Here is a 27,913-nt window from a genome sequence, read left to right as displayed (position 1 = left end):
ATATAAATGGCAAGGTTTGGGGGGGGGAAGTCCCTGCAGGGGTGATCTCTGTGGGAGGAGGTCAGAGGCTACCCTATGCTGGTCACAGCTGGTTCCAGCCGACTTAACAATGGACCCACCACAGGCCAAAGCTGAGACAGAGAAGTTTGTGGTGCCTCTATGAAAACATATTTAAGAAAGGGTGGTAAATATCAAGAGAAAAAAGAAACAAGGCCAGAGCAGTAGGGGAACGCCACGCCGGAGGAGGTACACCCCTGAAGGGACTGCAGACTGTGGAGGAACCCATGCCGGGGCAGAGGAAACAAGTAAAAGGAAAGAGCAGCGGAAGATAAGAGTAAGGAACAAGGAGTGGCAGAAAGAAACTGCTGTGTCCTGACCCCAACCTCCTGCACCACCTGTGGCCTCACTGTGAAGGGACTGAGTGTAAGATGCACCGATAACAAGGGGAGTAGAGACTATGAAGGAGGGATGAGAGGTGTCTGGACTGAAGTTGAGCCTGGCAAAGGGAGAAGAAAAGTGTTTTCCTTAAGTGTTTGTCTTCTTTTTTTCCCAATACCCAAATCAGTTTCTATTGGGCAGAGTAGAAGGGCTGATCTTACTTCTGACCCTGATGAAGGGACTTCTGGTTTGCAGTTACAAAAATCAAGTAATGAATTCCTCTGAACAGGAATAAATGGGCCCTGCCTCCGGCCAGGTGGAGGAAAGCAACAATCGGGTTTACTGGACTGTGTGGGTTCAATGGCCTGGTACACCAGACCCAAAGGAGTACAAGTCTGCGGTTGACACCAGTGCACAGTGTACCGTAATGCCATCAGGTTACAAAGGGACACAACCCATCTGTATTTCTGGAGTGACAGGGGGATCCAAACAGCTGTCTGTGTTGGAGGCTGAGGTAAGCCTGTGAATGAGTGACAAAAGCATCCTATTGTGATTGGCCAGGAAGGCAGATGCATCCTTGGCATAGACTACCTCAGGAGAGGGTACTTCAAGGTGGGCTTTTGGTATAGCTACCTTGAGTACGGAGAAGATTAAACAGCTATCTACTCTGCCTGGACTCTCGGAAGATCCCTCCATTGTGGGCTTGCTGTATGATGCCAGTGTTTTATGATGCTGTATGTCACCACTGCTGTGGCTGCCATATGTCAAAGGTATTACAGCAGGAGTCACCCAAACCAATGAAGAATGAATCTCGTGAGGAACCAGGCAAGTGCAGCAGTGACGCAACCTGAGCTGGATTTGTTAGACAACAATCCAACACAACACACCATCCCTCCTGTCCTGAGTGACCACCATAACAGATGGACCCCAAAGTCATGGAGTAAATGAACTCAACGGAAATTTTTATCGGCATTTTATGGACATTTTACAGGGATGGCCCATAGACTAAGGGAACGATATCTGTGTATATATCAAAGGATGGGAAGGGTGGTGGTAGTTAATGATGGATTGGATAGCGTGAGACCTGAGCATGATGTAAACGGTATGGAATAAGGGGCGGAGATTGTACTGGGTCTGGCTGGGATGGAGTTAATTTTCTTCATAGTAGCTAGTATGGTGCTATGTTTTGGATTTGCGCTGGAAACAGCCTTGATAACACACTGATGTTTTCGTTATTGCTGAGCAGTGCTTAACTCAGCATCAAGGACTTCTCTGTTTCTCACACTGCCCTGCCAGCGAGTAGGCTGGGAGTACACAACAAGTTGGGAGGGAACACAGCTGGGACAGCTGACCCCAACTGACCAAAGGGATATTCCATACCATATGACATCACGCTCAGCAATAAAAACTGGGGCAGGGGTGGAGTGTGTGTTGCCAGGGCTGCCATTGCTCAGGGACTGGCTGGACACTGGTCAGTCGGTGGTGAGCCGTTTGGTTTTTTTGCATCACTTGTTTATCTTGGTTTTGATTTTATTTATGTGTTGTTTTTTTGTGGGTTCCCCCCCCTTTCTTTTTTTCTTATTAAATTGTCTTTATCATCTCAACCCACAAGTTTTCTCACTCTTACCCTTCTGATTCTCTCGGCAGGGGGAGCGAGCAAGCAGCTGTGTGATGCTTAGCTGCCTACCAGGGTTAAACCATGACAGTAGGACATTACATATTAAGACTTCAGACTTAAAAAGTAAAATAAAATAAACGTGTGTAGTATAAATGCATGTCATCTACTTCCAGCTGTTTTGCCACTTCTCTGCTTTAAGATGCCTCAGCCTAGAAAACTATATTTTTCCTTCTTCTCTCCAAAATTATAAGCATGTGGACTATACGCTTTTAGATGGGACTAAATACCACCCAAGCACTGAAGGGTAGGCAGTTCAAGTTTAAAGTGGGAGCTTTGTGCTCTTTGGAGAAAGGTCCTACAGGGTCCGTGAGTTTTCCCAACTTATCCGTAGCCAAAGAAAGTCTCTACACTAGGACCTTAAGTCACACCCAAAGCTTGCTTACATAACAGTAAGTCCCACCATTTTACCAAGTTCCATGTATATTTATTTTACAAGCAGAACTGGTATTAAAATATTTAATTTATATTATAGTACTGAAATCACATGCATACATTCAACCTTACAGAAAGTAGACTTACCTACAATACTTTTTTCTGGAGCAGGAGGCACAATGTAACCAATATGCATGTACTTCGTTGCTAATTTGCTGTGCAAGCCAAGGAAATCACTGAATCTTCTTTTAACAGAGAATTCATTTTTGTGAAACATGGAAAGGGATGTCTAAAAAAAAAAAAGTCATTTTAGCTATGACTTACTGATACATGTCCTCAGCTGTGATATAGTTATTTGTAAATGTATTTGTTGCACTAGTTACCTTTGTTGTTACTCTGTATGCCATATAAGCATTCATGCCATCCCCTGTAAGAAAATTAAAATACTTATCCTAAGGCAAGTTACTTTAATCCCTCCACACACTTTTTGTTTTCCAAAATACACATTAAATAGCTTTTTATTTACATACTAAAAACTATCAAAAGATAACTGAATAAGGAATTACACTAAAATCTCAGAATAGTCTCTAAGAGGTAAGACAGCCTAACATATGACTTATTAGGTTCAAGTAACTTACCAACTTTCTCTGGGTCTGATACATTGATTTCTATATCAAGCAAATCTCCATTTGCTTCCTCTTCAATCTAGAAAAGAACGTATGCCATATTTAACAAGTTAATATGCATTCATACTATGTATGGGTACAAAGATAAGGATATAGGGGAAGGAAGAGTCAGTATGTCTCAATGACTAAAAAGCTCTTCTAGACCCACCATCCAATTTTAAGTGGACATAATTTCACATCTTGGTTTTTAATTTTGAGCCTTCCTGAATTTTTTTTTTAGTGTGGCAACCTCTTCTTCAGACTTGTTGGCCTCAGAGTTTTAGTAAACATTTATCTTGGGGAAATACTCATTTTATCTCCTCCAATTCCAGCAGGCACAGAGGTTAAAAAATGCTCTCACTTGCAATGTTTCTATAAGCTTCTAATCAAAAGACAGATATATTCCTCATTATTAATGGTATCTGTAGTTGAAGAGTTGGGGATAGGGAAAGCAACAACTATAGAATTTTCAGATACTTGAAATTCTGTGATCACAGAATTTCCTAATCTTTCATGCAATATACATAAGTTTGATAGAACAGAAGTAGTTAAGAAACACCATGGCAGAACAGACAGTGTGCCAAGGTTGAAGAGGAAGAAAATCAGAATGAAATGTCAGCTTAGGACATCTGGGGAAGCAGCCATCATCGAGTTCCAGGCAAGTCTTGTTTGCCAAACCTCATTCACCAGTGACATTTTCTAGGAGCGTATTCTAGAATGAATGGTATTTGCCAATGCACAGACTTTGAATGGAATGCCAAATGTAAATAGCAAATTAAATGGTAAAACTATGACCAGCCTCAGCTGTTTGTTAGTATACAGAATAGTGCTAACAACTGTTTCCTCCATTTCCTCATTAACACCACCTTCAGAAATCCAAGTTAAAACCTGTAACATGCTAGTATGAATTAATACACATCTTAAACATTTCTCCTCCATCTAGCTCAACAATTGCTCCCTTCACACCCTTTTACAATACCTGTCCTGTAGGAATGGAGCATGTTACTCCTCACGCTACAGATCTCTCATCACCTAAGCAATGAATACTCATGATATTGAGTCAAATACATATTAAACACAAAATAAACAGAACAATTGTTCTCTTGCATACTTCCTTTTACCAAAGAATGATCCTGTGAGTAATTTAGGAACTGCATTAAAAAAAAAAAAACACAAAACCAAAAATAACAAACACGCACTACACCACACCACACCCCCCCAACAAGACATTTCCATAGTTGTAAAAATATAACTTAAAAATTTTCTCAGTACCTCTTTTCCGGATCTATCAAAAATCACAGGGGCTGTTACACTTTTCGATTCCATTCTGGGAGCTACTGATGTAGTAGGTGTTACAGAAGTGATGGAAGGAGTAGGTTCTGCTGAAAGTACTGAATCCCTTTCTGGACTGTCCAATGAAACTTCTTCTGTGGCTTCTAGATAAAGATTTTGAGTTCACAAAAAAAGTTTTTGTACAATATAGATGTGCACCACAAAAGATACCAAGCATGCACATTAAAAAGTGATAATACATAAGTTTAATAAGAACATCTATAAATAACATCCATTTGTCTCTCAGATAATTTCTCTAAATATGTCAGTAAAACTAGAGGTGACATCCGAGTTTCTAGTGAATAACAGCTTAAAGTAAAATTAAGTATGCAATTTTTTTTTTTTATGCCGCCAGGTAAAGTCTTTTAAAGTAGTCACAAAGCTGCTAAATCATTCATTTCTATACATCATGAAAACTAATGACTTTTTTTTTCCACCACAGACTGCTCTTTTTCAGCGCCTATGCCAAATGTAGTTTTTGCACTCTGAACAACAGCTGATTAAGTCATACAGGATGATAACTGAGCATACCAAGAGAAGTTATATACATACACCCCCTACCAAAAGCCCACAACTCATAAAAAACAAATATTAGTAAATGAGGCATTCTGACCAGTAAGACTAACTACTTATTTTTACTTTCTTCAGACTGTATATAGTTCATCTATATTTAAAGAGGATGTATATCTCTGCTCTGCAAACCCTTCATGCTTTCTTTCCTCTACTAATTGATTTTGACCACCAGCAAACCATACATTTAGAATAGACTATTTCAGTTGGAAGGGACCTACAACGATCATCTAGTCCAACTGCCTGACCACTTCAGGGATGACCAAGTTAAAGCATGTTATTAAGGGCATTGTCCAAATGCCTCTTAAACACTGACAGGCTTGGGGCATCAACCACCTCTCGAAGAAGTCTGTTCCAGTGTTTGACCACCATCTTGGTAAAGAAATGCTTCCAAATGTCCAGTCTAAACCTCCCCTGGCGCAGCTTTGAACCATTCCCACGCGTCCTGTCACTGGATACCAGGGAGAAGAGATCAGCACCTCCCGCTCCACTTCCCCTCCTCAGGAAGCTGTAGAGAGCAATGAGGTCGCCCCTCAGCCTCCTTTTCTCCAAACTAGACAAGCCCAAAGTCCTTAGCCGCTCCTCATAGGACGTGCCTTCCAGCCCTTTCACCAGCTTTGTTACCCTCCTCTGGACGCATTCAAGGACCTTCACATCCTTCTTAAATTCTGGGGACCAGAACTGCACAGAATACTCAAGGTGAGGCTGCACCAACGCTGAATACAGAGGGATCATCACCTCTCTTGACTGGCTGGTTATACTGTGTTTGATGCACCCCAGAATGCAGTGTGCCCTCTTGGCTGCCAGGGCACACTGCTGACTCCTATTGAGCCTGCTGTCAACCAGCACCCCCAGATCCCTTTCTGCAGGGCTGCTCTCCAGCCACTCCTCTCCCAATCTATACTTGTGCCCAGTGTTACTCCATCCTAGGTGCAGAATCCGGCATTTTGTCTTGTTAAATTTCATGCCATTATTGATTGCCCAATGTTCCAATCTATCTAGATCCCTCTGCAAGGCCTCCAGTCCCTCAAGAGAGTCAACAGCACCTCCCAGTTTGGTACCATCAGCAAACTTGCTAAGGGTGCATTCAACTCCTGCATCCAGATCATTGATCAATATATTGAACAGAACTGGCCCTAGAATTGAACCCTGAGGAACACAGCTGGTGACCGGTCACCAGCCAGATGTAGCCCCATTCACTACAACCCTTTGAGACCTACCCTTCAGCCAGTTCTTCACCCAGCGCACTGTGAACTCGCTCATCCCACAGTTGGACAACTTGTCCAGAAGGATGCTGTGAGGGACAGTATCAAAAGCCTTACTAAAGTCCAGAAAAACTACATCCATCACCTTCCCTTCATCCACTAGGTGGGCGACCTTATCATAGAAGGATATCAAATTAGCTAAACAGGATTTTCCCTTTGTGAACCCATGTTGACTGTGCCTGAGGATTGCATTGTCCTTTAAATGTCTTTCAGTAGTACCCAGTATGATCTTCTCCATAATTTTCCCAGGAACTGAGGTTAGACTAACAGGTCTGTAGTTCCCTGGGTCTTCCCTCACACCCTTCTTGTAAATTGGAATAACGTTGGCTAGCTTCCAGTCAGCAGGGACCTCCCCAGACTCCCAAGACCTTTGGTAGATGATCAAGAGGGGTCCTGCCATAACATCTGCTAGCTCCTTCAGTACTCTGGGATGAATCCCATCAGGCTTCATGGACTTGTGAACATCCAGCTGATACAGCTGGTCCCTTCCTTACAATATCAGTGTTCACAAATGGAAAGTCACTGTTCCCACAGTCATGGTCCTCTGACTCAGGGGACTGGGAAGCTGTAGAGAACTGCTAGTGTAAAACAACAAGATGTCTCAAACAGCCTGGGTGCTAAAACCACAATGCAGAGCGACAGTCGCTAGGACCCAGGACCGGACAGTACCCTGGAGCGAGGGTGAGGGAGGGAGCCCTGTGGAGACAGGGCGGCCTTGCCTCGGCCCAGTTCCCCGCGGTCTGTGAAGCGTCTTATTCCCCCCTCCCCACACCTACTGCCTGGGGGACAGTCCTGGTATTATTTCTCTTGGTTTGACTGGTCGCTGATGTAATTTTTCAATTAGCAAAACTACTAACCACTTGTGCCTTGGGAAAGGAATTTGGGAGGGAGCTAAAAGATAACAAACTGTGGAAAACTAACAGCTCTAACCTTGAAGAAGAGCTAACAAGCCGATAAAAGTGAACATCTTGGCACCAAAGACTGGACGGTGGCCAGAGAAGATAAAACTGCAGAAAGTAGGTGAAAGGTAAATGTGGCGAGGGGAGATCACGACCACCGACTCAAATCAGGACCAAAAAGACTTGCCCCCCCCCCCCACCTGAAAGGAGCATGCGTGCTAATTTACATAGCAAGCGAGGCTAATTTAAATACAGTAAACCAATAGTGTATGAAATGTTAATCACTAACCAATAAGTGTAAATTTAGGCAGGTTTATACTAATCATGTAGCCTGATAAATGTGCTGTAGTTTGTATGACGGTGCTCATGCTTGTGCGTGCTTGTGTGTGCGTGATTTGTGGAATTATCATCACCGAGCACGCTGCGCAGAATCAACCCCTCTATAAGAACCTTCACTTCTCCTCACTCTTCTCCTTCTTTCCTCACCAAATACCCTTGTTGGCAGGACCAACGCTGGATCCAGGACTGGTGATTCTCTTTTCCTTCTCTCTCTCTCTTTCACTTTTCCTAAGGTGATTAAGTTGTTAAAGTTGTTAAACTGTAGTCAAGTACTGCATGGCCTACCTTGACTTTCCATAAAGCCACACAGCTGGGGTGGATATAACCGTGAGAGGGTTGGCGGGTATCAAATATTTGTACTCACTATTTGTCTCTATAGAAGCTTTCTATTAAAGCTGGTGTTTGAGTACAGAACTTGAGTGTTGGCCCACCTTAATCCACACCGAGAGGATTTGCAAATCTTAGTCACTCCTCCCACCTCCTCCCCAGGTGGGATGTGACAGCAGCCCAAGGTCTATCACTGATATTAAAGACTGAAGCAAAAAACATTGAATGCTTCCGCTTTTTCTTCATCCCTATTTGTCAGGTGACCATCTTCAACAAGTATCGGACCAATGTTTTCTTTAGACCTCCTCTTGCTATTAATGTACTTAAAAAAGCCCTTCTTGTTATCTGATACAAAACTGGCCAGTTTCAGCTCTAGGTGAGCTTTGGCCTTTTGTGTCTTCTCCCTGCATATATGAACCAAAGAGGGCCAAGGAGAATCTCCATCCTTTGTTGGATGCAAAGGGAAACATTGCCACAAAGGATGAGGAGAAGGCTGAGGTACTTAATGCCTTCTTTGCCTCAGTCTTTAATAGCTAATAACTGGTTATCCTCAGGGTATTCAGGCCCCTGAGCTGGGAGATGGAGATAGGATGCAGAATGAAGCCCCAATTATCAAAGAGGTAACAGTCAGCGACCTGCTCCTCCACCTGGATGCCCACAAGTCTCTGGGGCCAGATGGGATCCACCCGAGGATACTGAGGGAGCTGGCAGAGGAGCTTGCCAAGTCACTCTCCATCATTTATCAGCAGTCCTGGTCAACCAGGGAGGTCCCAGTGGACTGGAAGTTAGCTAATGTGATGCCCCTCTACAAGAAGGGTCAGAAGGAGGATCCCGGGAACTACAGGCCTGTCAGCCTGACCTCGGTGCCGGGGAAGGTCATGGAGCAGATCATCTTGAGTGCCATTACGTGGCATGTGCAGGACAACCAGGGGATCAGGCCCAGCCAGCATGGGTTAATGAAGGGAAGATCCTGCTTGACCAACCTGATCTCCTTCTATGACAAGGTGACCCGCTTAGTGGATGAGGGGAAGGCTGTGGATGTTGTCTACCTGGACTTTAGTAAAGCTTTTCACACAGTTTCCCACAGCATTCTCCTGGAGAAACTGACTGCTCATGGCTTGGATAAGTGCACTCTCCACTGGGTTAAAAACTGGCTGGATGGCCAAGCCCAGAGAGTGGTAGTGAATGGAGTCAAATCCAGTTGGCAGACAGTCACGAGTGGTGTTCCCCAGGGCTCAGTACTGGGGCCGGTCCTGTTCAATATCTTCATTGATGATCTGGATGAGGGGATTGAGTGCACCCTCAGAAAGTTTGCAGATGACACCAAGTTGGGTGGAAGTGTTGATCTGCTGGAGGGCAGGAAGGCCCTACAGAGGGACCTGGACAGGCTGGATCATTGGGCTGGGGCCAAATGGATGAGATTCAATAAGGCCAAGTGCCGGGTCCTGCACTTGGGTCACAACAACCCCATGCAACGCTACAGGCTTGGGGAGGAGTGGCTGGAGAGCTGCCTGGCAGAAAAGGACCTGGGGGTGTTGGTGGACAGCTGGCTGAACATGAGCCAGCAGTGTGCTCAGGTGGCCAAGAGGGCCAATGGCATCCTGGCCTGTATCAGAAATAGCGTGGCCAGCAGGACCAGGGAGGTGACAGTGCCCCTGTACTCGGCACTGGTGGGGCCGCACCTCGAATACTGTGTTCATTTTTGGGCCCCTCACTACAAGAAGGACATTGAGGTGCTGGAGAGTGTCCAAAGAAGGGCAACGAAGTTGGTGAAAGGTCTAGAGCACAAGTCTTATGAGGAGCGGCTGAGGGAACTGGGGTTGTTTAGCCTGGAGAACAGGAGGCTGAGGGGAGACCTTATTGCTCTCTACAACTACCTGAAAGGAGGTTGTAGCGAGGTGCGGGTCAGTCTCTTCTCCCAAGTGACAGGACAAGAGGAAACGGCCTCAAGCTGCACCAGGGGAGGTTTAGGTTGGATATTAGGAAAAATTTCTTCACTGAAAGGGTAGTCAGGCACTGGAACAGGCTGCCCAGGGAAGTGGTTGAGTCTCCATCCCTGGAGGTATTTAAAAGACAGGTAGACGTGGTGCTTAGGGACATGGTTTAGTGGTAGACTTGGCAGTGCTAGGTTAACAGTTGGACTCGATGATCTTAACGGTCTTTTCCAACCTTAACAATTCTATGATTCTATGAACCACATCTCTGTAATCTTCCTGTGAAGCCTGATCTTGCTTCCAGAGATCATACAATTTCTTTTTCCTCTTGAGCTCCATGAGGCATTCCCTGTTCAGCCAAGCTGGCCTTCTGCCCTGCTTGCTTGACTTGCGACACAATGGGTATGCCTGCTCCTGTGCGTCTAAAAGGTGCTTCTTAAAGACTGACCAGCACTCGTGGACTCCTAAGCCCTCAAAAGCAGATTCCCAGGGGTACTCTGCTAAATAGCTCCCTGAGTAGCTTAAAGTTTGCTCTCCTGAAGTCCAGGGTAGCAACTCTGCTGTCCTTTATTCTCATTACACTGAAAATTTTAAACTCAACCATTTCATGATCACTGTGGCCAAGACAGCCACCTACCATCACATTCCCCACAAGTCCTTCTCTATTCACAAATAGCAAGTCTAGGAGAGCATCTGTGGTGGGTTGATCCTGGCTGGACACCAGGTGCCCACCAAAGCTGCTCTATTACTCCCCCTCCTCAGCTGGACAGGGGAGAGAAAATATAACAAAAGGCTCGTGGGTCGAGATAAGGACAGGGAGACATCATTCACCAATTATTGTCACAGGCAAAACAGACTCAACTTGGGGAAATTAGTTTAATTTATTACCAATCAAATCAGAGTAAGTTACTGAGAAAATAAAAACTAAATCTTAAAACACCTTCCCCCTACCCCTCCCTTCTTCCCGGGCTTAACTTTACTCCCGAGTTCTCTACCTCCTCCCCCTGAGCAGCACAGGGGGACAGGAAATGGGGGTTGCAGTCAGTTCATCACACATTGTCTCTGCCGCTCCTTCATCCTCAGGGGAAGGACTCCTCACACTCTTCCCCTGCTCCAGGGTGGGGTCCCTCCCACGGGAGACAGTCCTCCACAAGCTTCTCCAATGTGGGTCCTTCCCACGGGCTGCAGTTCTTCACAAACTGCTCCAGCATGGGTCCTTTCCATAGGGTGCAGTCCTTCAGGAACAGACTGCTCCAGCATGGGTCCCCCACAGGGCCACAAGTCCTGCCAGCAAACCTGCTCCAGCACAGGCTTCCCACGGGGTCACAGCCTCCTTCGGGCACATCTACCTGCTCTGGTGTGGGGTCCTCCAGGGGCTGCAGGTGGATATCTGCTCCACTGTGGACCTCCATGGGCTGCAGGGGGACAACCTGCCTCACCATGGTCTTCACCATGGGCTTCAGGGGAATCTCTGCTCTGGCGCCTGGAGCACCTCTTCCCTCTTCTTCTTCACTGACCTTGCTGTCTGCAGAGTTGTTCCTCTCGCATATTCTCACTCCTCTCTCCGGATGCAGTTGCCGTTGTGCAGAACTTTTTTCCCCCTTCTTAAATATGTTACTGCAGAAGCACTACCACCATCACCGATTGGCTCAGCTTTGGCCAGTGATGGGTCCGTCTTGGAGCCGGCTGGCATTGGCTCTACTGGACATAGGGGAAGCTTCTGGCATCTTCTCACAGAGGCCACCCCTGTAGCCCCCCCACTACCAAAACCTTGCCACGCAAACCCAATACAGCATCTTTCCTTGTTGGCTCACTGAGTAACTGTGACAAGAAGTTATCTTCCACAAACTTCAAGAATTTCCAAGACCTGCTCATCACAGCAGTATGATATTCCCAGTTGATGTCTGGGAAGTTGAAATCTCCCATGAGGACAAGGGCTACTGATCTAGAGATCTCTCCTAATTGCCTATAGAATAACTCATTGGTGCTTACATCCTGGCTGGGCAATCGGTAGTAGACACCCACTACAACATCTCCTTTGTTTTCCATCCCCCTAATCATCACCTAGAGGCTCTCAACCACATCATCCCTAACTGTAAGGGCTGTACAATCAAACCTCTCCCTTATGTATAGTGTGACACCTCCACCCTGCCTGGCCTGCCTATCCCTCCTGAACAGCCTGTAGCCCTCCATCCCAGCACTCCAATCATGGGACTCATTCCACCAAGTCTCACTAATACCAATGATATCGTAGCTCTGGGAACTGACCAACACTTCTAGTTCATCGTGTTTATTTCTCATACTGTGTGCATTGGTGCACATGCATTTCAGATACATTCCTGAGCCCTCCGTGCTCCCAGGAGCAATGTAAATATTCCCACTAGCATTGCCACCCTCAGGAGATGCCATGCCAACCCTTGGCTTACCTACTGCAATCCTGTTGGTATCCCCTTCCCCCATTGATTCTAGTTTAAAGCTTTCAATCAGCTTAAACCCAAAGACACATTTTCCCCGTTGGGACAGGTGGATCCTGTCAGGCCCCAGCATACCTTGTCTCTCAAAGGCTCCTCCATGGTTTAGAAACCTAAAGTTTTGGTGGAGGCACCAGTCCTGGAGCCAGGTATTGATATCCTGGGCTTGCCTGTTTCTTCCAAACTCTCCCGCCATTACTGGGAGGATTGAGGAAAACACTACCTGTGCTCCTGAATTTTTTAGCATTCTTCCCAGGGCTCTGAAGTCTCTTTTGATTGACCTCAGACTTTTTGTTGTGACATCATTTGTACCCACGTGAAAGAGCAGGAATGGCTAGTAGTCTGAAGGTTGTACTAGGCTCTTCAGTCTTGTGGTGACGTCCCTAATTCAGGCCCCAGGGAGGGAGCCAGCTTCCCCGAAAAGCGTGTCTGGTCTGCAAACGGGTGCTTCTATTCTGCACGGTGCTGGTCGAGGGGTCAGTCTGTTGCAAGGGGTCAGTCTCTGATCTTGGCAAGACTGCTTCCGCAGGTTCCTCCTCTTTCTCATTATGCACTTCATCTAATGTACCCAGGGCCACATACCTGTTCTGTAAGGGTATCTTGGAGGGTAAGGAGGGGTATCTTTTACCACTTCATGCTGTAACCTTCTTCCACCCCTCCTTATCCCTTGTGATGCTGCCTTCCTTCTGGCACAAAGCAGATCCAGGACCTGCCTCTGTAGTGGCCATGCTGAGTTGGCTTCTATGCATCATAGATGGCAGAGTACATCTCCATTGATCAATCCCCCTCTCAGACTCTCGAATACTCCTCAGTCTGCTCTCCTTCTCCTGCAGCTCGGCCACCAAGCAGAGCAGTTCATCAATCTGGTCACACCTCCCACAGGCTTGCTTGCAATCACTTTCCACCTCTAGGAATATCCCTTCATACATCCCACAGCCAGAAACCTGGGTGGTTGCATGCTTGAACAGAAGCTCTGTCTGTGTGGCTGTATTGGTTCTACCAGGTGCTAGAAGCTGAGGAGAAGCAGAGGACTGCTTTTTGCCGGGTGGTCACCATGCTGCTGCGCACCTGCCCGCTGGGAATATATACACTCGCCCGTTGCAATCGGCTGAGCTGATTGGTTTTGCCTGCTTAAATCTCCTGCGCTGCCGGGTGCAGGCTCCGCCCCTTGCTGTCTCTTCCAATCAGCGGGTCCAGGGTCAGTTGCTCCGGGAACACCCCCTGTTCAGACAAGCCTCTACTTGTCCACGTGTATCCCTCGTGTGGCGTCCATTGCAATTTCCTGGGTATACAGAAGTTTCTGTTCTAGTTTAAGTAACTAATGCTGTGGTTCTCACTAAATGTGCGTTTTAAAGAACTTTAGTTCTTCAAAGATAATATTGACCACAGAACATTCATTTGATATGTAAACTGATGTCACAACTGATTACAAGACTTGTTACAAACTAGACTTCCTGTGGCAAGTTCCAAGTACTTAACCAAACATAGCTTCAGGCACTAATGCAGATCTACTCCAACTTACACAAAATTACCAAAATAGTTTACCATGTAATTTTGAGAAGAGCTGTTCTTGCACCTTCTGTCTAGATGAACAGTTTAATTTTCAAAGCAAAATAAGCCAGCTTCCAACCTTTTTAAAGTTCAGCATATATAATGAACATAAAAAACCCTTATTCAACTTTAAAGACCAGATCTATTTTAAAATTTGTGAGAATAGTTCCACTGTTAAAAAAAAAAAAAAAGTCTCATTTTTATGCCCCACAGCACTGTGTACCTCTCCAGAACAACTTGCAACCTATTAGCAGTCTAAAAAACAGAACTGGAAAAAGCCTCCTGAGCAAGTGAATCCAATCAATTATTACCACAAAAAAGTGATATTATGATCTTTCATAATCAATCAAAACCACACAACTTCACCCCTGCTGCTACTTAGAGACATTCTGCTAGTCAATTATGTTTTCCATTCTTCCATAACACTTTTTGCCAATCCTTAATTTTTTCATAAATGAACAAAACCACCCTTCTCTATTTCAGGGATGCAAAAGATTGCAAGTCTTTGCAAGCTTGCTGTCATGTTGTGGGTTAACCCCAGTAGGCAGCTAAGCACCACACAGCCGCTAGCTCTCTCCCCCTGCAGTGGGATGGGGAAGAAAATCAGAAGGGTAGAAGTGAGAAAACTCATGGGTCAAGATGAAGACAGTTTAATAGATAAAGCAAAGCTGCGTGCGCAAGCAAAGCAAAGTAAGGAATTCATTCACTACTTCCCATTGGCAGGCAGGTGTTCAGCCATTTCCAGGAAAGCAGGGCTTCCAGGAAAGCAGGACTTCAGAAGTGTTCAAGGTCAGGTTGAATGGGGCTTTGAGCAACCTGATCTAGTGAAAGATGCCCCTGTCCATGGCAGAGGGGTTGGACTAGATGATTTTAAAAGGTCCCTTCCAACCCAAACCATTCTATGATTCATCACACTTAAACAGTTACTTGGAAAGACAAATGCCATAACTCCAAACATCCCCCCCTTCCTCCCCGCAGCTTTTATTGCTGAGCACGATGTCATATGGTATGGAATATCCCTTTGGTCAGTTGGGGTCAGATGTCCCAGCTGTGTCCCCTCCCAACTTCTTGTGAACCCCCAGCCTACTTGCTGTCGGGGCAGTGTGAGAAGCAGAAAAGGCCTTGACTCTGTGTAAGCACTGTCAACAACAACTAAAACATCAGTGTGTGTATCAACACTGTTTTCATCACAAAACCAAAACATAGCGCCATATGAGCTACTGTGAATAAAATTAACTCTATCCCAGCCAAAACCAGTACATGTCACTACTTTGTTTTGGGGTATTTCATAAAACCACAGAATTGCTGAGGTTGGAAGGGGCCTCTTGAGATTATCTAGTCCAACCCCCATGTTCAAGCAAGGTCAACTAGAGCAGGTTACCCAGGACTGTATCCAGTCAGGTTTTGAGTATCTCCAAGGAGGAAGACTCTACAACCTCACTGGGCAACCTGTGCCAGTGCCTGACCACCCTCACTGTAAGAAAGTTTTCCCTTATGTTTACATGGAAATTCTTGTATTTCAGTTTGTGCCCACTGCCTCTTATCCTGTCACTGGATACTACTGAGAAGAGTCTGGCTCAGTCTTCTTTACCCCCCCCCCCCCCCCCCCAGTCAGGTATTTATATAAATAGATAAGATTCCCCCCCTCCAGCCTTCTCTTCTCTTGTACTGGGGAGCCCAGAACTAGACTCAGCACTACTGATGTGTCTTGCCAGGGCTGAGTAGAGTACAGTCACCTCCCTCAACCTGCTGACAATGCTCTTCCTAATTTCAGATTAGAAATTTCCATAGTATTTGCAAAATCAGCTTAAAAGCAATCAGCTTTTTATTCTTCATTTTTTAATATGATCAAAGATTATCTAAAAAGCTTTCTCTGAAAAAGATTTATTTTCTTACCATTGCTTTACTTTTACTGCTACATCTTTTTGAAGGATCCTACTGATGGCTTCCTACTCTCAAATGCCACAGGAAGGATACTGCATCTTAGACCAATAAAGTTTAATTAAAAATTTCAGATCAGGTGGGAAGACATGACAAGAGAGTCGTAAAGAAGCTTTTAGACTGAGATCTTAGAAGAACAATATTTAGATATAGAAAAGAGGTAGTCCTTATTGCTGTTAGCCACCAAATGAGAGAAGCTATACAACTATTTCACAGAAAGAAAAAAATACATATAAAGCCACTCAAATTATTTCTTTTTCTGTCATAGCTATTTTCCTGCACACATTTGGGAAACAAACCATTAATCACCATTCAGCAATTTGCTATATCTTCAAATTTTAGACAGGCTTAATACAAGTCATGAAACTGTTCAGACCACACATATTTCCCACCTTCAGTTGAGAAAAATTCCCATTACTGTGAAAGTACGGCCTCATAAAAACAGCATGAATTCAAAGTAACAAACCCGCACTATAAGATGAAACAGTAGCACACTCTCTCCCACCATTCCTCCTTTTCAGACCTGTATCCACACATGGATTAATACCATGACCTGATCTAGGTTATTTTTGACATGAACTCCAAAAAGGATCAGCTACCTGCTGCTGTTCAGCAGATGGCTGAAACTATGCTGGTGCATTACTTCTGCAAGAGACAAAGAGGCAGGAACAAGCAGATGAAAATAGAAGGCGGCTTCCTTTCAGCAGGAATACCAACTTGCAACTTCAGGATTACAACTGACATAACATTAGACTTCATCTGAACCAATATTTCTCAAGCTGCGTGACCCCAGGTTCTTTGGGCATTACCAAATTTTTAAAGCTGCTGCCTACTAACCCTCCTTTTCCAGTTTCCTAACTAGAGGAGATAAATGACTACAGACAGTTTATACTAACCAGGGAAACATTAATTGTTTCTGATTGATAGCAGCAGTTCAGTTATTTTAGGAGAGAATAAAGGGTAATTTATGCCATCCTCCCTCCTCTTACCTCTCACTCACAAGTTTGCATGCATCCAACACATTAAATAAATCTAGATGAGTGAAACAGAAGAGACAGTGGAAAGGGGTAAGGGGAAAGAGAAAAGGATGTTATACTTTTTGTTTAGAATCAAAGCATTAAAACTTATTTTCAGAAGTAGGCTATTATCATTCAAGACTCAGATTCTAAAGGGGAAAAGAAGTCTGTACTAGCTCTATAATAAAAACTGAAGGCTACTGCACTGTTGTGGTGGGTTGACCCTGGCTGGACACCAGGTGCCCACCAAGCCACTCTATCACTCCCCCTCCTCAACTGGACAGGGGGAGAAAAATATAACGAAAGGCTCATGGCTCGAGATAAGGACAAGGAGAGATCACTCACCAATTACCGTCACGGGCAAAACAGACTTGACTCAGGGAAATTAGTTTATTACTAATCGAAATCAGAGTAGGGTAATGAGAAGTAAAACCAAATCTTAAAACACCTTCCCCCCACCCCTCCCTTCTTCCCGGGCTTAACTTCACTCCTGATTTTTCTCTACCTCCTCCCCCCAAGTGGCGCAGGGGGACGGGGAATTGGGGTTGCGGTCAGTTCATCACACATTGTCTCTGCCGCTTCTTCCTCCTCAGGGGGAGGACTCTTCACTCTCTTCCCCTGCTCCAGGGTGGGGTCTCTCCCACGGGAGACAGTTCTTCACAAACTTCTCCAACGTGAGTCCTTCCCACGGGCTGCAGTTCTTCACAAACTGCTCCAGCATGGGTCCTTCCCATGGGGTGCAATCCTTCAGGAACAGACTGCTCCAGTGTGGGTCCCCTAAAGGGTCACAAGTCCTGCCAGCAAACCTGCTCCAGCACGGGCTTCCCACAGGGTCACAGCCTCCTGCAGGCATCCACCTGCTCCTGCATGGGGTCCTCCACAGGCTGCAGTGTGGATATCTGCTCCACTGTGGACCTCCATGGGCTGCAGGGGGACAACCTGCCTCACCATGGTCATCTTCACAGGTTGCAGGGGAATCTCTGCTCTGGCACCTGGAGCACCTCCTCCCCCTCCTTCTTCACTTGACCTTGGACTCTGCAGGGTTGTTCCTCTCACATATTCTCACTCCTCTCTTCTGGCTGCTGTTGTGCAGCAGGTTTTTTTCTTTCCCCTTCTTAAATATGTTATCACAGAGGCGCTACCACCGCTGCTGATTGGCTCAGCTTTGGCCAGCGGCAGGTCCGTCTTGGAGCCAGCTGGCATTGGCTCTATCAGACGTAGGGGAAGCTTCCGGCATCTTCTCACAGAGGCTACCCCTGTAGCCCCCCCACTACCAAAACCTTGCCACGCAAACCCAATACATCTGTCTAGGTATTATTTTCCCCTCAAAAATGAAGTCTTAAAGTAGTAAATAATCTGAGAATCTATTTCCCAAGAAAGTCTTTTTTCCAAAGAACATTGACATTTATGTTTCTTACATACTCTACTTTCACTTTAAGAAATCAGATGGCATGTTACAGATTAAGAAGTTCCGTTGACAATTCTTTTGCTTTTTCATGGAAAGATGAATTTGGTAGGTTTCAGAGTAGGAACTATGGTATTTTCAGAAACATTTGCTTAAGTTATTCGGTTTAGATTTTCCAATGAAAATTTAAGTATTTGGTTGGTTGGTTGGGGTTTTTTTTTTGTGTTTTTAAGGCTTTTTTTTAAACTCTGTATTAATATTTACATGAAAAATTAAATCTAGTTCTCCTGCTTTCCTGGAAAGTGCTCAAAAGCACAAGGTCTTCTTGCATAAAGAGATGCAGCTGCTTTGTCCAACTTTTAGGAGAAAAAAAAACCATCAAAACCAACAGTCACATCAGTCATGGCAGTTATCAGCACATTAAGCACTCCCACCAATCTAATGCCATAAGACTTGTATACAATAATACCTACTTTACAATCCATAAACAGTCTTTGATAGAAGATCACTGTCACGATGCTCAATTCCAACAGAACATGAAAACCTCTCAGCCTGCTGCAGAAGATGACTATTTATGCTTAATTAACATTCCACAGGAAACTGTACCAAGTTTCTATCAGCACTCTTCAGCACTTAAGCTTGGAACTCAATTTCAGCATTAGATACCTATTGTTTCTTTACAGCTCACCACTAGTATTCGCCAAACATCATCATCTTAGAAAGTACAAGTTTGCAATTCCTCACAAGCAGCGTCACTTCAGCTGAATAAGTTATTTTTACTTATCACACTTCTAAATGTCATAGACCTCTAACATCCTGACATCACTTGAGTATTTAAAATGGCTTATTATTGCTCAAAGTTTACTAAGATTATCACACAAATTTGGAAGTAAACTGAAGTATAAACTGTTGTCCAGAAGAGAGGACAAGTTACTAAAAAAGGCAGTGTTTAGTGCTATTTTAGAGACAGATATCCTAACAGAACTGAGAGAACTACTATGCCCAAGTCAGAACCCATGACACTTACCATTATAATAGGAGGGCTAAGAATAATCTTAATTAAAACATAAATAGTATTAACAGGACAGCCACCAATAAGGCTTTCTTCTGACTTCAAAACTGTAGGTTCAAATCCCTTTGTGTTTTTCTTTCTTCCAGAACAAACCTGGAACTGATTAACCAGCTTCTAAAAAGCAGCCAAGCATCTACACAACTACTCTGATTAGACATTTCACATGACAACAGCCTGACAGACACTATCAGCTAGAACTTTTGCTGTTCAACTGGACTTCAAGTACATGTTTTGTTTGCTCCTGTCGTGGTTTAACCCCAGCTGGCAACAAAGCACCACACAGCCGCTCACTCACTCCCCCTGCAGTGGGATGGGGGAGAGAATTGGAAGGGTGAAAGTGAGAAAACTCGTGGGTTGAGATAAGAACAGTTTAATAATTGAAGTAAAACAAAATAGAATAGTAGTAGTAGTAGTAATAATATAATACAATAATAATATACAAAGCAAGCGATACACGATGCAATCGCTCACCACCCACCGACCGATGCCCAGCCCGTTCCCGAGCAGCGATCGCTGCCCCCCAGCCAACTCCCCCCAGTTTATATACTGAGCATGACATCATATGGTATGGAATAGCCCTTTGGCCAGTTTGGGTCAGCTGTTCTGGCTATGCTCCCTCCCAGCTTCTTGTGCACCTGGCAGAGCATGGGAAGCTAAAAAGTCCTTGACTGGTGTAAGCACTACTTAGCAACAACTAAAACATCAGTGTGTTATCAACATTATTCTCATACTAAATCCAAAACACAGCACTATACCAGCTACTAGGAAGAAAAAAATCAACTCTATCCCAGCTGAAACCAGGACAGCTCCACAGAATTAGCATAATCTTTTCTGTATGAACTCTGAGAAATAAAGGCCTAAAACAAATCCATCTGGATCTGAAGCTAAAAAAAATCAAAAACAACAACAACAAAAACATGTTTACTTTTCCCCAGAAGCTAGAAGCTTGCATGAGAGGATCCATTCCTAAAACACATAAAAAGCAATCATCTTTTACCAGACTAGAGAATTGGAATAAATTGTTATTTTTCTGAAAAAGGTGACAGAGCACTGATAAAATTTCACAGCCTTACTCTCACCACCTATGAGCATTAGAAGCAGAAGGCATAGCTATGTCCTGCACAGGCAGTCCATGACACACATTTCTTCAGCTTCAGCTATACATTGAACTTTAGGCCAACATTTTAGAACAGTCATTCAAGATTTAGTTCTTAACCCTATATAAGAAGTTTATGGATGACCAGGTTTTAAGATAGCAATCATCTGAACAGATGTTCCTACAGTATTCTCTTGACCAAAAAAACCACAAACAAAAACCCAACATTATCATCCCCCCCCGCATTGGGAGCTTTGCAGAAGACATTGTATTCAAGGAGTTAGTGATCTAGAACAGGCCATATCTACTCTATTGGGCCTCATACTTAGGTCTTGAGAAGCCTGTATGTTATTAATATAATCTGTAACTTAAAATATATCTTTGGGAAAGGTGAACTGTATGTGGATCAAGGGGTGGAATGTAGTGATCCTGACCGGGAGACCATTGCACACTGAGGAGTCGGTGATCCACATAACAGTTAACTTGAGGAGGCCCAGGCCTGTGCTGGGCTGCACATCCAGCTTGGCCTTCTGGCCTGTGTTGTGCTGCACAAATCCCTTGGCCGCAGGATAAACTCAGCAGCTCATTGTAACAGAGGAGCATGCAGGCAGCTCCCCCTTGGTACTGGTGATTATGCCACCTGCATGGCCTTGCCTTTATCTAAGGGTGCAGCAAGAAGTTCTCATGAGAACATCCTTTAGGAACAGAGTTATTTTCTTCTAAGAAAATTATATAATAGCTCGAATGACCAAAAAGGAGGAGCTTCCCTCCACGGACAGAATCTGCGCAGCATGCCGTGGGAGAAACCCATCTGGGGTCCGTCTGATGCTGCATGATCGTGGGGTTCCCACCATCTGAAGGGACATAAGATTTACTCTTCTTATTCTGTCTTATTAAAACGGCTATTTTATTAAGCCATTTGTCGTTGGGCCTGCCTTACTGATATCCAAACCTGTGTGCGCACTCATGCGCTCCCCCCTCAACAACCACCATAAAATACACGCCACCAAAGTCCTCCAAGATACTCTTAATACTACATGATTTGGAGCAAGCTAAGCAAAGCTAAGCTTTTATTGGCCAAAATGATCAACATTTTTACTTTTATCCTAAGGGAAAAAGTTCTTAAATGGTTTTATCAAGATAGTTTTCTTAGTTGCAGAACTGAGAATCACAACACTAATAAATCGAACAGCAAAGTTTACAGGTCTCCAGTAACAGATGGAAAAAATCTCATTTTCTTCCACCTTCACAACTCAGCTTTAACAGTTCAGTCAAAGCACTTATGATTCATCAGAGATGAGGTAAGGAATATCTAAAAACAATTTATTGCAGATATACCTTATAGCAGTCCTAAAAACACAGCAGCAAAGAGTTTTTAAGTATAGTCAATAAAGCCTACAAAAATTCCAGATTCTGAACTGCATTAAGACAGTACAGGACATTTTCTAATTTGTTCTCCCTCACTTCCTTTTTCATTAGGTTGCATTATTAGATGAACAATGAAAAAGATTTATCAAGCCTACAGTAGCTAGAGAGGAATATCATCACGTTTTTACAAATAAGCCTAGAAAACCACATTTTTTTAATGCCCCCCCCAAAGTCAGAGTCCCTCCTTTCAGGAGCCATTCATAGGACTTCCTTTTACCCGAGTTTTATAGTGTCTAATAATTCAACGTGAAGGACCAACACAAGCTAGAAAGTTGTGAAACTTCATTCTCTTCCCCTCCAGTTAAATGTCCCTATAATCTTTGTAAAGATAAGATTTATTTGGAATTTCAGCATATTGGGAAAAAAAGTTGCATTCAATTTTTATTTTTTTAAAACTTGAGTCTTGCTTTCATAGAAAACAAGGCTTACGCAATCAAGCTGAAAGCAAGGAAATAGATATCTCATGTAGCCGCCTCACACTGTTTCTGTTCATCGCAAATCAGTGTCAGAAAGGCTGGATGACCATCACTGTCTAGCAAAACAGTGCTAAGGAAAAAAAAAGTTATCCTCATGAGTACATAGCACTGGAACACAAATTAGACATTGTTTTTGAGAACACATATGCTGACAGTGATACAAAGTTAGAAGTTCACCACTAGGACAGAACTGTATTATGCAAAATTCCTGTTTAGAACAGGCTACTGTTAAAGTTGTCATGTTTCTGCAAGTTGTGTTACGCTCTATAAATCAGTCTTTTTTCTCCCCCATTTGAGAGTTTGTACTAGCCTTAGTCTGTATATGAACTGACCTTTTAAAAATCACTTTTAGTTGTATTAGACCTGAAGCACATCAGATGCTTTCACAGCTGAATGCTGCTTGCATTTAAAAAAATGTCTTCCATAGTAAAACTGAAACTCAATAAATCATTTCTCTGTCTTTTCTCAGTGTTCCATTCACTTGCAACAGTCTGTCTGCTAACATGTTACTTCTGTCTGGATCCCATCAATATTTAGTCCAGCCACCTTTTTTCTTAATTTAATATTTTCCAGTCAAAGGATAATCTGCTTTCCTAAAATATCTATTCCAGATGGCCCTACAGCTACAAAAAGCTGGCTTTATATACCGAAGCTATATAACCAAATTAAAAATAAAGCTTTCTTGTACTAGTAAAGTGTTCTCAGTCTTTGTAGGTCATAAGATCAGGTAATATAAATACAAAACTACTAGGATTATCACCGAATTCTTAATTATTCTTCATTTCTCTTAAGACTGTTTCAGAGAGTTTGCAAACTAATCGATACATTTGCTTATGACACTGTTAGAATGTAAGTTCAAATATATGCAAATATAAGTTTGATAAGTTGAGAACAAAGGTAATGGGCACATGTGTACACTTATCTATATAAAACAGCCCAGAAATAAATGCTATAAACTTTATTTAAAAATGATTACATCAGGGTACAAACAAAGATAAGATTAGGAGTGTATTCAAAGCAGACTGACAACTGACTCACTAATAGGAAAAGTGTTAGCATTGAGAAGAAGCATTTAGAACCATCTTTTGACACACAATATATTCTAAACATTACATCTGCTTTCTTGATTAGTAAATGCTCCTACACCTGTAATTAACCAACATCAAAGTAGTGACTGACCAAGGATTAAAAATAAGTGTCATTGACTGATTACTTACCAAAACTTTCATACATCTCTCTCTAAAACATCCAGTACTGTCAAATATTAGAAACCAAATCTTACACTAGTGAAATGCTAGGACTGATCCCATATGTCAGTTTCTCACCTTTTTATTATAATAAAGGTCTTTTAATAAGTAGAAATACCCTCCAGCTTGCAATGTGATCTGAATTATCAGTCTTCATAATTGGAAAAAAGGACTGGGACAGCTATAAATGGTTATACAGTAGAAAACAAGCTTTAACTTGCCTCATGTTTTTACACACACAAAGTTGAATATTATTACATAACAAGACATGCTGTATTACCATCAGCAGAACAAGTTATTAACTAGCTAACACTACTACACTATGCAGTGATAGTACATATCACAGAGAAACCTGTATTTAGTAATCAAACTTAAGTAGAGTCCCACAAGAAAAAATCCTGTACATCACTGTCAAGCTCTTAAGACATTTAAATTTAACTTTTCTATCAAATAAGCTTCTCAAAGTGCCATTACTTCAGTATGTAATTCTTAACAGTTCCGTTACAAAAATATGTATTGTCAAGAGTGAGTGTAATAAAGCGTTTACTTCTGAGACAACAACACACAAATTTGGTGAAAAAAATCCCCAATTTTAATTTACTATTGAAATTTAAACAAGACTCATCTACCCCTAAAGAGAAGTCACATATCACTTTATTTTCGCTAATAAGCAAGATTAAGTCTTCTACTTGCAGTTCAAAAAGAAAAGGCTACACTTCAAAACAGTTATACAATAACATTCAAACAGTAGCTAGATGTGTTAACAGTAGAACAAACTTTGCGCAAAGAACTTCAGCTGTTTTTCCTTTTATAGTGTGTCACTTTTCTTGCAAATTATTTCAAGTTCATAAATTTGACAGTATATTGCAGAAGATCATAGGACTTCAATTAAACAGGTGATCATTGAATCCAATAAAGAATGATCGACAAAGACTAGTGATACTCCTAATATCCAAAGGAAAATGTTACTTAATGAATTTTCCAGAAAGTATATCTTCAACAGGTTGAACAATGGTTAAGATTTACAACAATATTAAATTGCTTAAGCTTAAAATCAGTTTCCATTGCAAGGGTACTGCTTCATATTTCCTTACAGACATGGAAATTATCTTTTACAGCATAAAAAGGTTTTCCTCCTCCTCCTCCTCACAAAAGCACACCCTTTTAAGTTCAGGAGGAAAAGAATCTATGAAGCCACATTAGAAAAAAAAAAAAGCAGTTACCAGCAAAGAGGTCTTCTCTATCATCAGCTGGCATGACTTCTGCTGGCTTTGGACCATTAGAATTTGTGCTGAGGTCTTCTGCAGGAAGACTTGCTGGCTCTGGAGATGGAGGACTTGACTGTTTTTTGTTTGTTTGTTTGTTTTTTTAAAAAAAAAAAAAAAAGTGAAATAGCAAAGAAGCAGTTGTCTCATATCAGTATATAAGTATTGCAATAAACGTTCTTTCATTGCAAAGAAACAAAGCAAGATGTACAGAAAGGAAGCCCAGTCAGCTATTTCCATTTCCTACTCCTAGTGGGATAACAATGAACAAAGGATACAAACTAGTCAGCAGCTCTTTTCATTTCTGTCAGAAAAAAAAAAAAAAAATACCCATTTCCTCAAGTTTAATGAAAAACTGCTACAGAAATATTTAGAATAAGTTTGTTAGCATTCTGAATGTAGTTTGATTATGAAGGTCCTTTTGGAAAGGCTTATATTTAGATTTTGTTTAGTAATTTTTTCTATGTAGAAAAAAAGTCTCCAAGCACTCCATACCAGTTTTTCAGAGATTAAGAGAACAAGTTAACTCCATTCAAACAATACACAGCTGCTTGCAGCCATAAGAAATTTCAAAGTTTCATTTATTTTTACTGTTCATAATATACATGAAATTTATATTTTGTTGGAACAAAGTTAGGTGAGTTAACAAAATCTCCTCTTATAAAAGAAATGCTAACACTGAAGCTATTTGGAAGAATTATTAGCAATCTTACAGCTTTTCCACTGCTTAGCTTAGCCAAATTATAGGTAAAAACAGAACAGCATGTCTTCTGTGAGATGCAAAAAGAATGAAAGCAAGAAAAAATAGTGGGGGGGAAAAAAAAAAAAAAAGGAGGGAGGCAAGAACAGAAATTAATCACACAAAAAGCAGGGAGACAGCTCCAAGATTAAAACAGTTAGGAACCCTCTCAAAGCACCATAACCTTCACATAAACTGGCTTTGGATCTCACTGTCACCTGCCATGCTCTCCTCTCTAGTTAATCAGCAAACAAACATGATCAGGATTAAGTCAGCTGTTTTTATTTTAATAGAGCTGCCATTGCCATTTAGAAACGGCTACTTCATGAATATTATAGGACTACAACATCACTACAACAACACTCAAATACATAAGTTTAATTAGACCCACACCATGACATAATCATTCTTCTGTGGACTAAGGTGTCCTGTACACTTAAACAATCTAGCTTTAAGCTAGGGAGAAGTTCAAACTCAATTTTTGTGATCTCTTCCTTCCAAATTTGCTAGAAATTCACAAGAGCAGGGTTCTTTCCTAAGCACTCTAGTTGATTAAAAGTAAAAAAAAAAAAAAAAAAAAAAAAAAAAAGCTTTGTCTTCAAAGTTTCTCTTTAAGTAATGAGGCTTCCCTTTGCTACTTAACTACTTTCTTCCAAATAAACTGACTACAAAAACAAAGCAGCACAACAGAACTGTCAACCAAACCACTCAATACAGAGAAAGTGCATTTCTTCACCAGTTTTTCCAGCTATACAAGTTTTCAGTAACTATTTTTAATCATTAAGATGAGGACTTTTCATTGTTAGACTGTGTTTTAGGCATTAATTCTATCACACCTCTTGGAGGTTTAATTCTAGAGCACATCAATAAAGAAATTATTTATGTTTTATTGCAGTTTTTCTGAAAGTACAAAACAAAACTCCAATAATACACACTGTACCACACACAGATGTACAGAGGTCTATTAAAATAGTTCTTGACAACTGCAGGTTCACAAATCACATCATTTGTTATTCCTTCACAGTATTTTCCACAATTTTTTTTTGTAGCATTGCACAGATTATATATAAAAAGAAAAAAATAAACAAAACTTTTTAAGCTACTTCATATAAGGCAAGTGTCTTTAAAAAAACACATTTAAGAGCCTCTTTACTTACTGACCTTTTTAAGGACAGGCAACAGTCAGAACAAAACAAAGAAATACGCACTGACCCTATTACTGTAAAAGTCAGGGACAGGAAACTTCAGCAAAAGAGGACCATAAACAATTTTCTTTTTAAACGGATAACTGTGTACAGGGAGAACAAAGTTTTTCCATAAGAGACTAGCACAGGTAAAACATGGTCACAACTAAGAAAAAAGTTCCCACTTTAATGAATACATGAGCATTTTTCAAAACTAGGAAGTATTTACACATTCAGTTGTAGTGGGGTTTTTTTATTAGACTCCTGACATGGAAAGCAAGAGTAGTTTATAGATGTATTCACCACACATTTTTAGATCTTTCCGACTCTTGATTTTTCTGAACAACTGCAGGTGTGATACTTGGAGAAAGACTTTTCCGTAGGTTTTTTTGACATGAGAAAGACTTCAGGGGAACGACTGAGTCCGCGCGGGGCTGAGGGCCCCGGAGGGCCCCTGGCGAGGGGGCGAGGCCCTGGCGAGGGCCCCTCTCCCCACCAAAAGGCAAAGGCCAAGGAGCCGCCGCTCCTAGAGAAGACGAGAGCGGCGAGTGCCGCAGCTCAAGGACGAGATAGGGGTGGGAAGGGACCCCTGGTAGTCAGTAAGGGCCCGATGGGCACCGGCACCGTTACACTCTACCGCAGGGGTCTGGGCAACGGCTGTAACAGAGTGCACCAGGGAAGGAGAGAGGGCGGCTGCAGGGCGGGCGGACTCTCACCTCCAAGATGAACACAGGGTTAGCAAAGACGTTCTTGCTATCCTCCAGCACCTCGAAGTCAGCGGGCTGTATATCCGCCAATAGCGGAGGCTCTCTCTCCGCCGCCATCTTCCCCTCCAGTCTGGGTCACCAGTCCCAGCCTCCTGCTCTCACGTGATACCCCGACCCTCGCCTCCTCGCGCCACGTGATTGGAAGAGCTAGGAAGGGAGGCGGGGGGAAAAGGGGTAGTACGCGCGCGCGCGCATCGCTGCAGCTCGCTTTTTTCCTGCTGCGGGTGAGTATCGCTGTAGTTAAACTGGGGTGGTGCTAATCTCTCGCATTGTCGAGGTTGTGTGTGTTTGCCCCTCCCCCGCGGTCTCTCCTCGTAGGGCAAGACGGGAACGGAGAACGAGAGGGAGAGGGTGAGGGTTGCGATGCCGCGAGTGCCAGCGCCCACCGAAGGCTGCCTGCCCTTGGGAGGAGCAACCTTTCGACCTTGCCCAGGGTGGGCTCTGTGGAAGTACGGGGGTGGCTGTGTACCTGCCTAGGCCTGGCTGGGATTGACTT

The 27,913-nt window shown here is 42.9% G+C and overlaps 1 protein-coding gene across 2 annotated transcripts in view; it reads right to left on the bottom strand.

Moving 5' to 3' along the window:
• The window catches only part of LOC309601663 (sorting nexin-2-like), a gene marked incomplete at its 5' end in the record, with an annotated part of 45,774 nt that extends 18,300 nt beyond the window's left edge, over positions 1 to 27,474 (bottom strand). The window contains 6 exons of one of the 2 annotated variants that reach the window (XM_082334826.1): positions 2,576 to 2,717; positions 2,812 to 2,855; positions 3,067 to 3,133; positions 4,366 to 4,546; positions 24,661 to 24,803; positions 27,367 to 27,474. In XM_082334826.1, coding sequence (XP_082190952.1) covers positions 2,576 to 2,717; positions 2,812 to 2,855; positions 3,067 to 3,133; positions 4,366 to 4,546; positions 24,661 to 24,803; positions 27,367 to 27,474 — 685 coding nt within the window. The remainder of the gene's footprint in view (positions 1 to 2,575; positions 2,718 to 2,811; positions 2,856 to 3,066; positions 3,134 to 4,365; positions 4,547 to 24,660; positions 24,804 to 27,366) is intronic. The other variant, XM_082334827.1, reaches the window with a different exon arrangement.
• Positions 27,475 to 27,913: the final 439 nt, after the last annotated feature.

The sequence above is a fragment of the Platalea leucorodia genome (genome assembly GCF_965183815.1).
Source record: "Platalea leucorodia genome assembly, chromosome: W".
Lineage (NCBI taxonomy): Eukaryota > Metazoa > Chordata > Aves > Pelecaniformes > Threskiornithidae > Platalea > Platalea leucorodia.
Note: the sequence above shows the minus strand (reverse complement) of the source record. Positions and strands in the feature narration are given on the sequence as shown.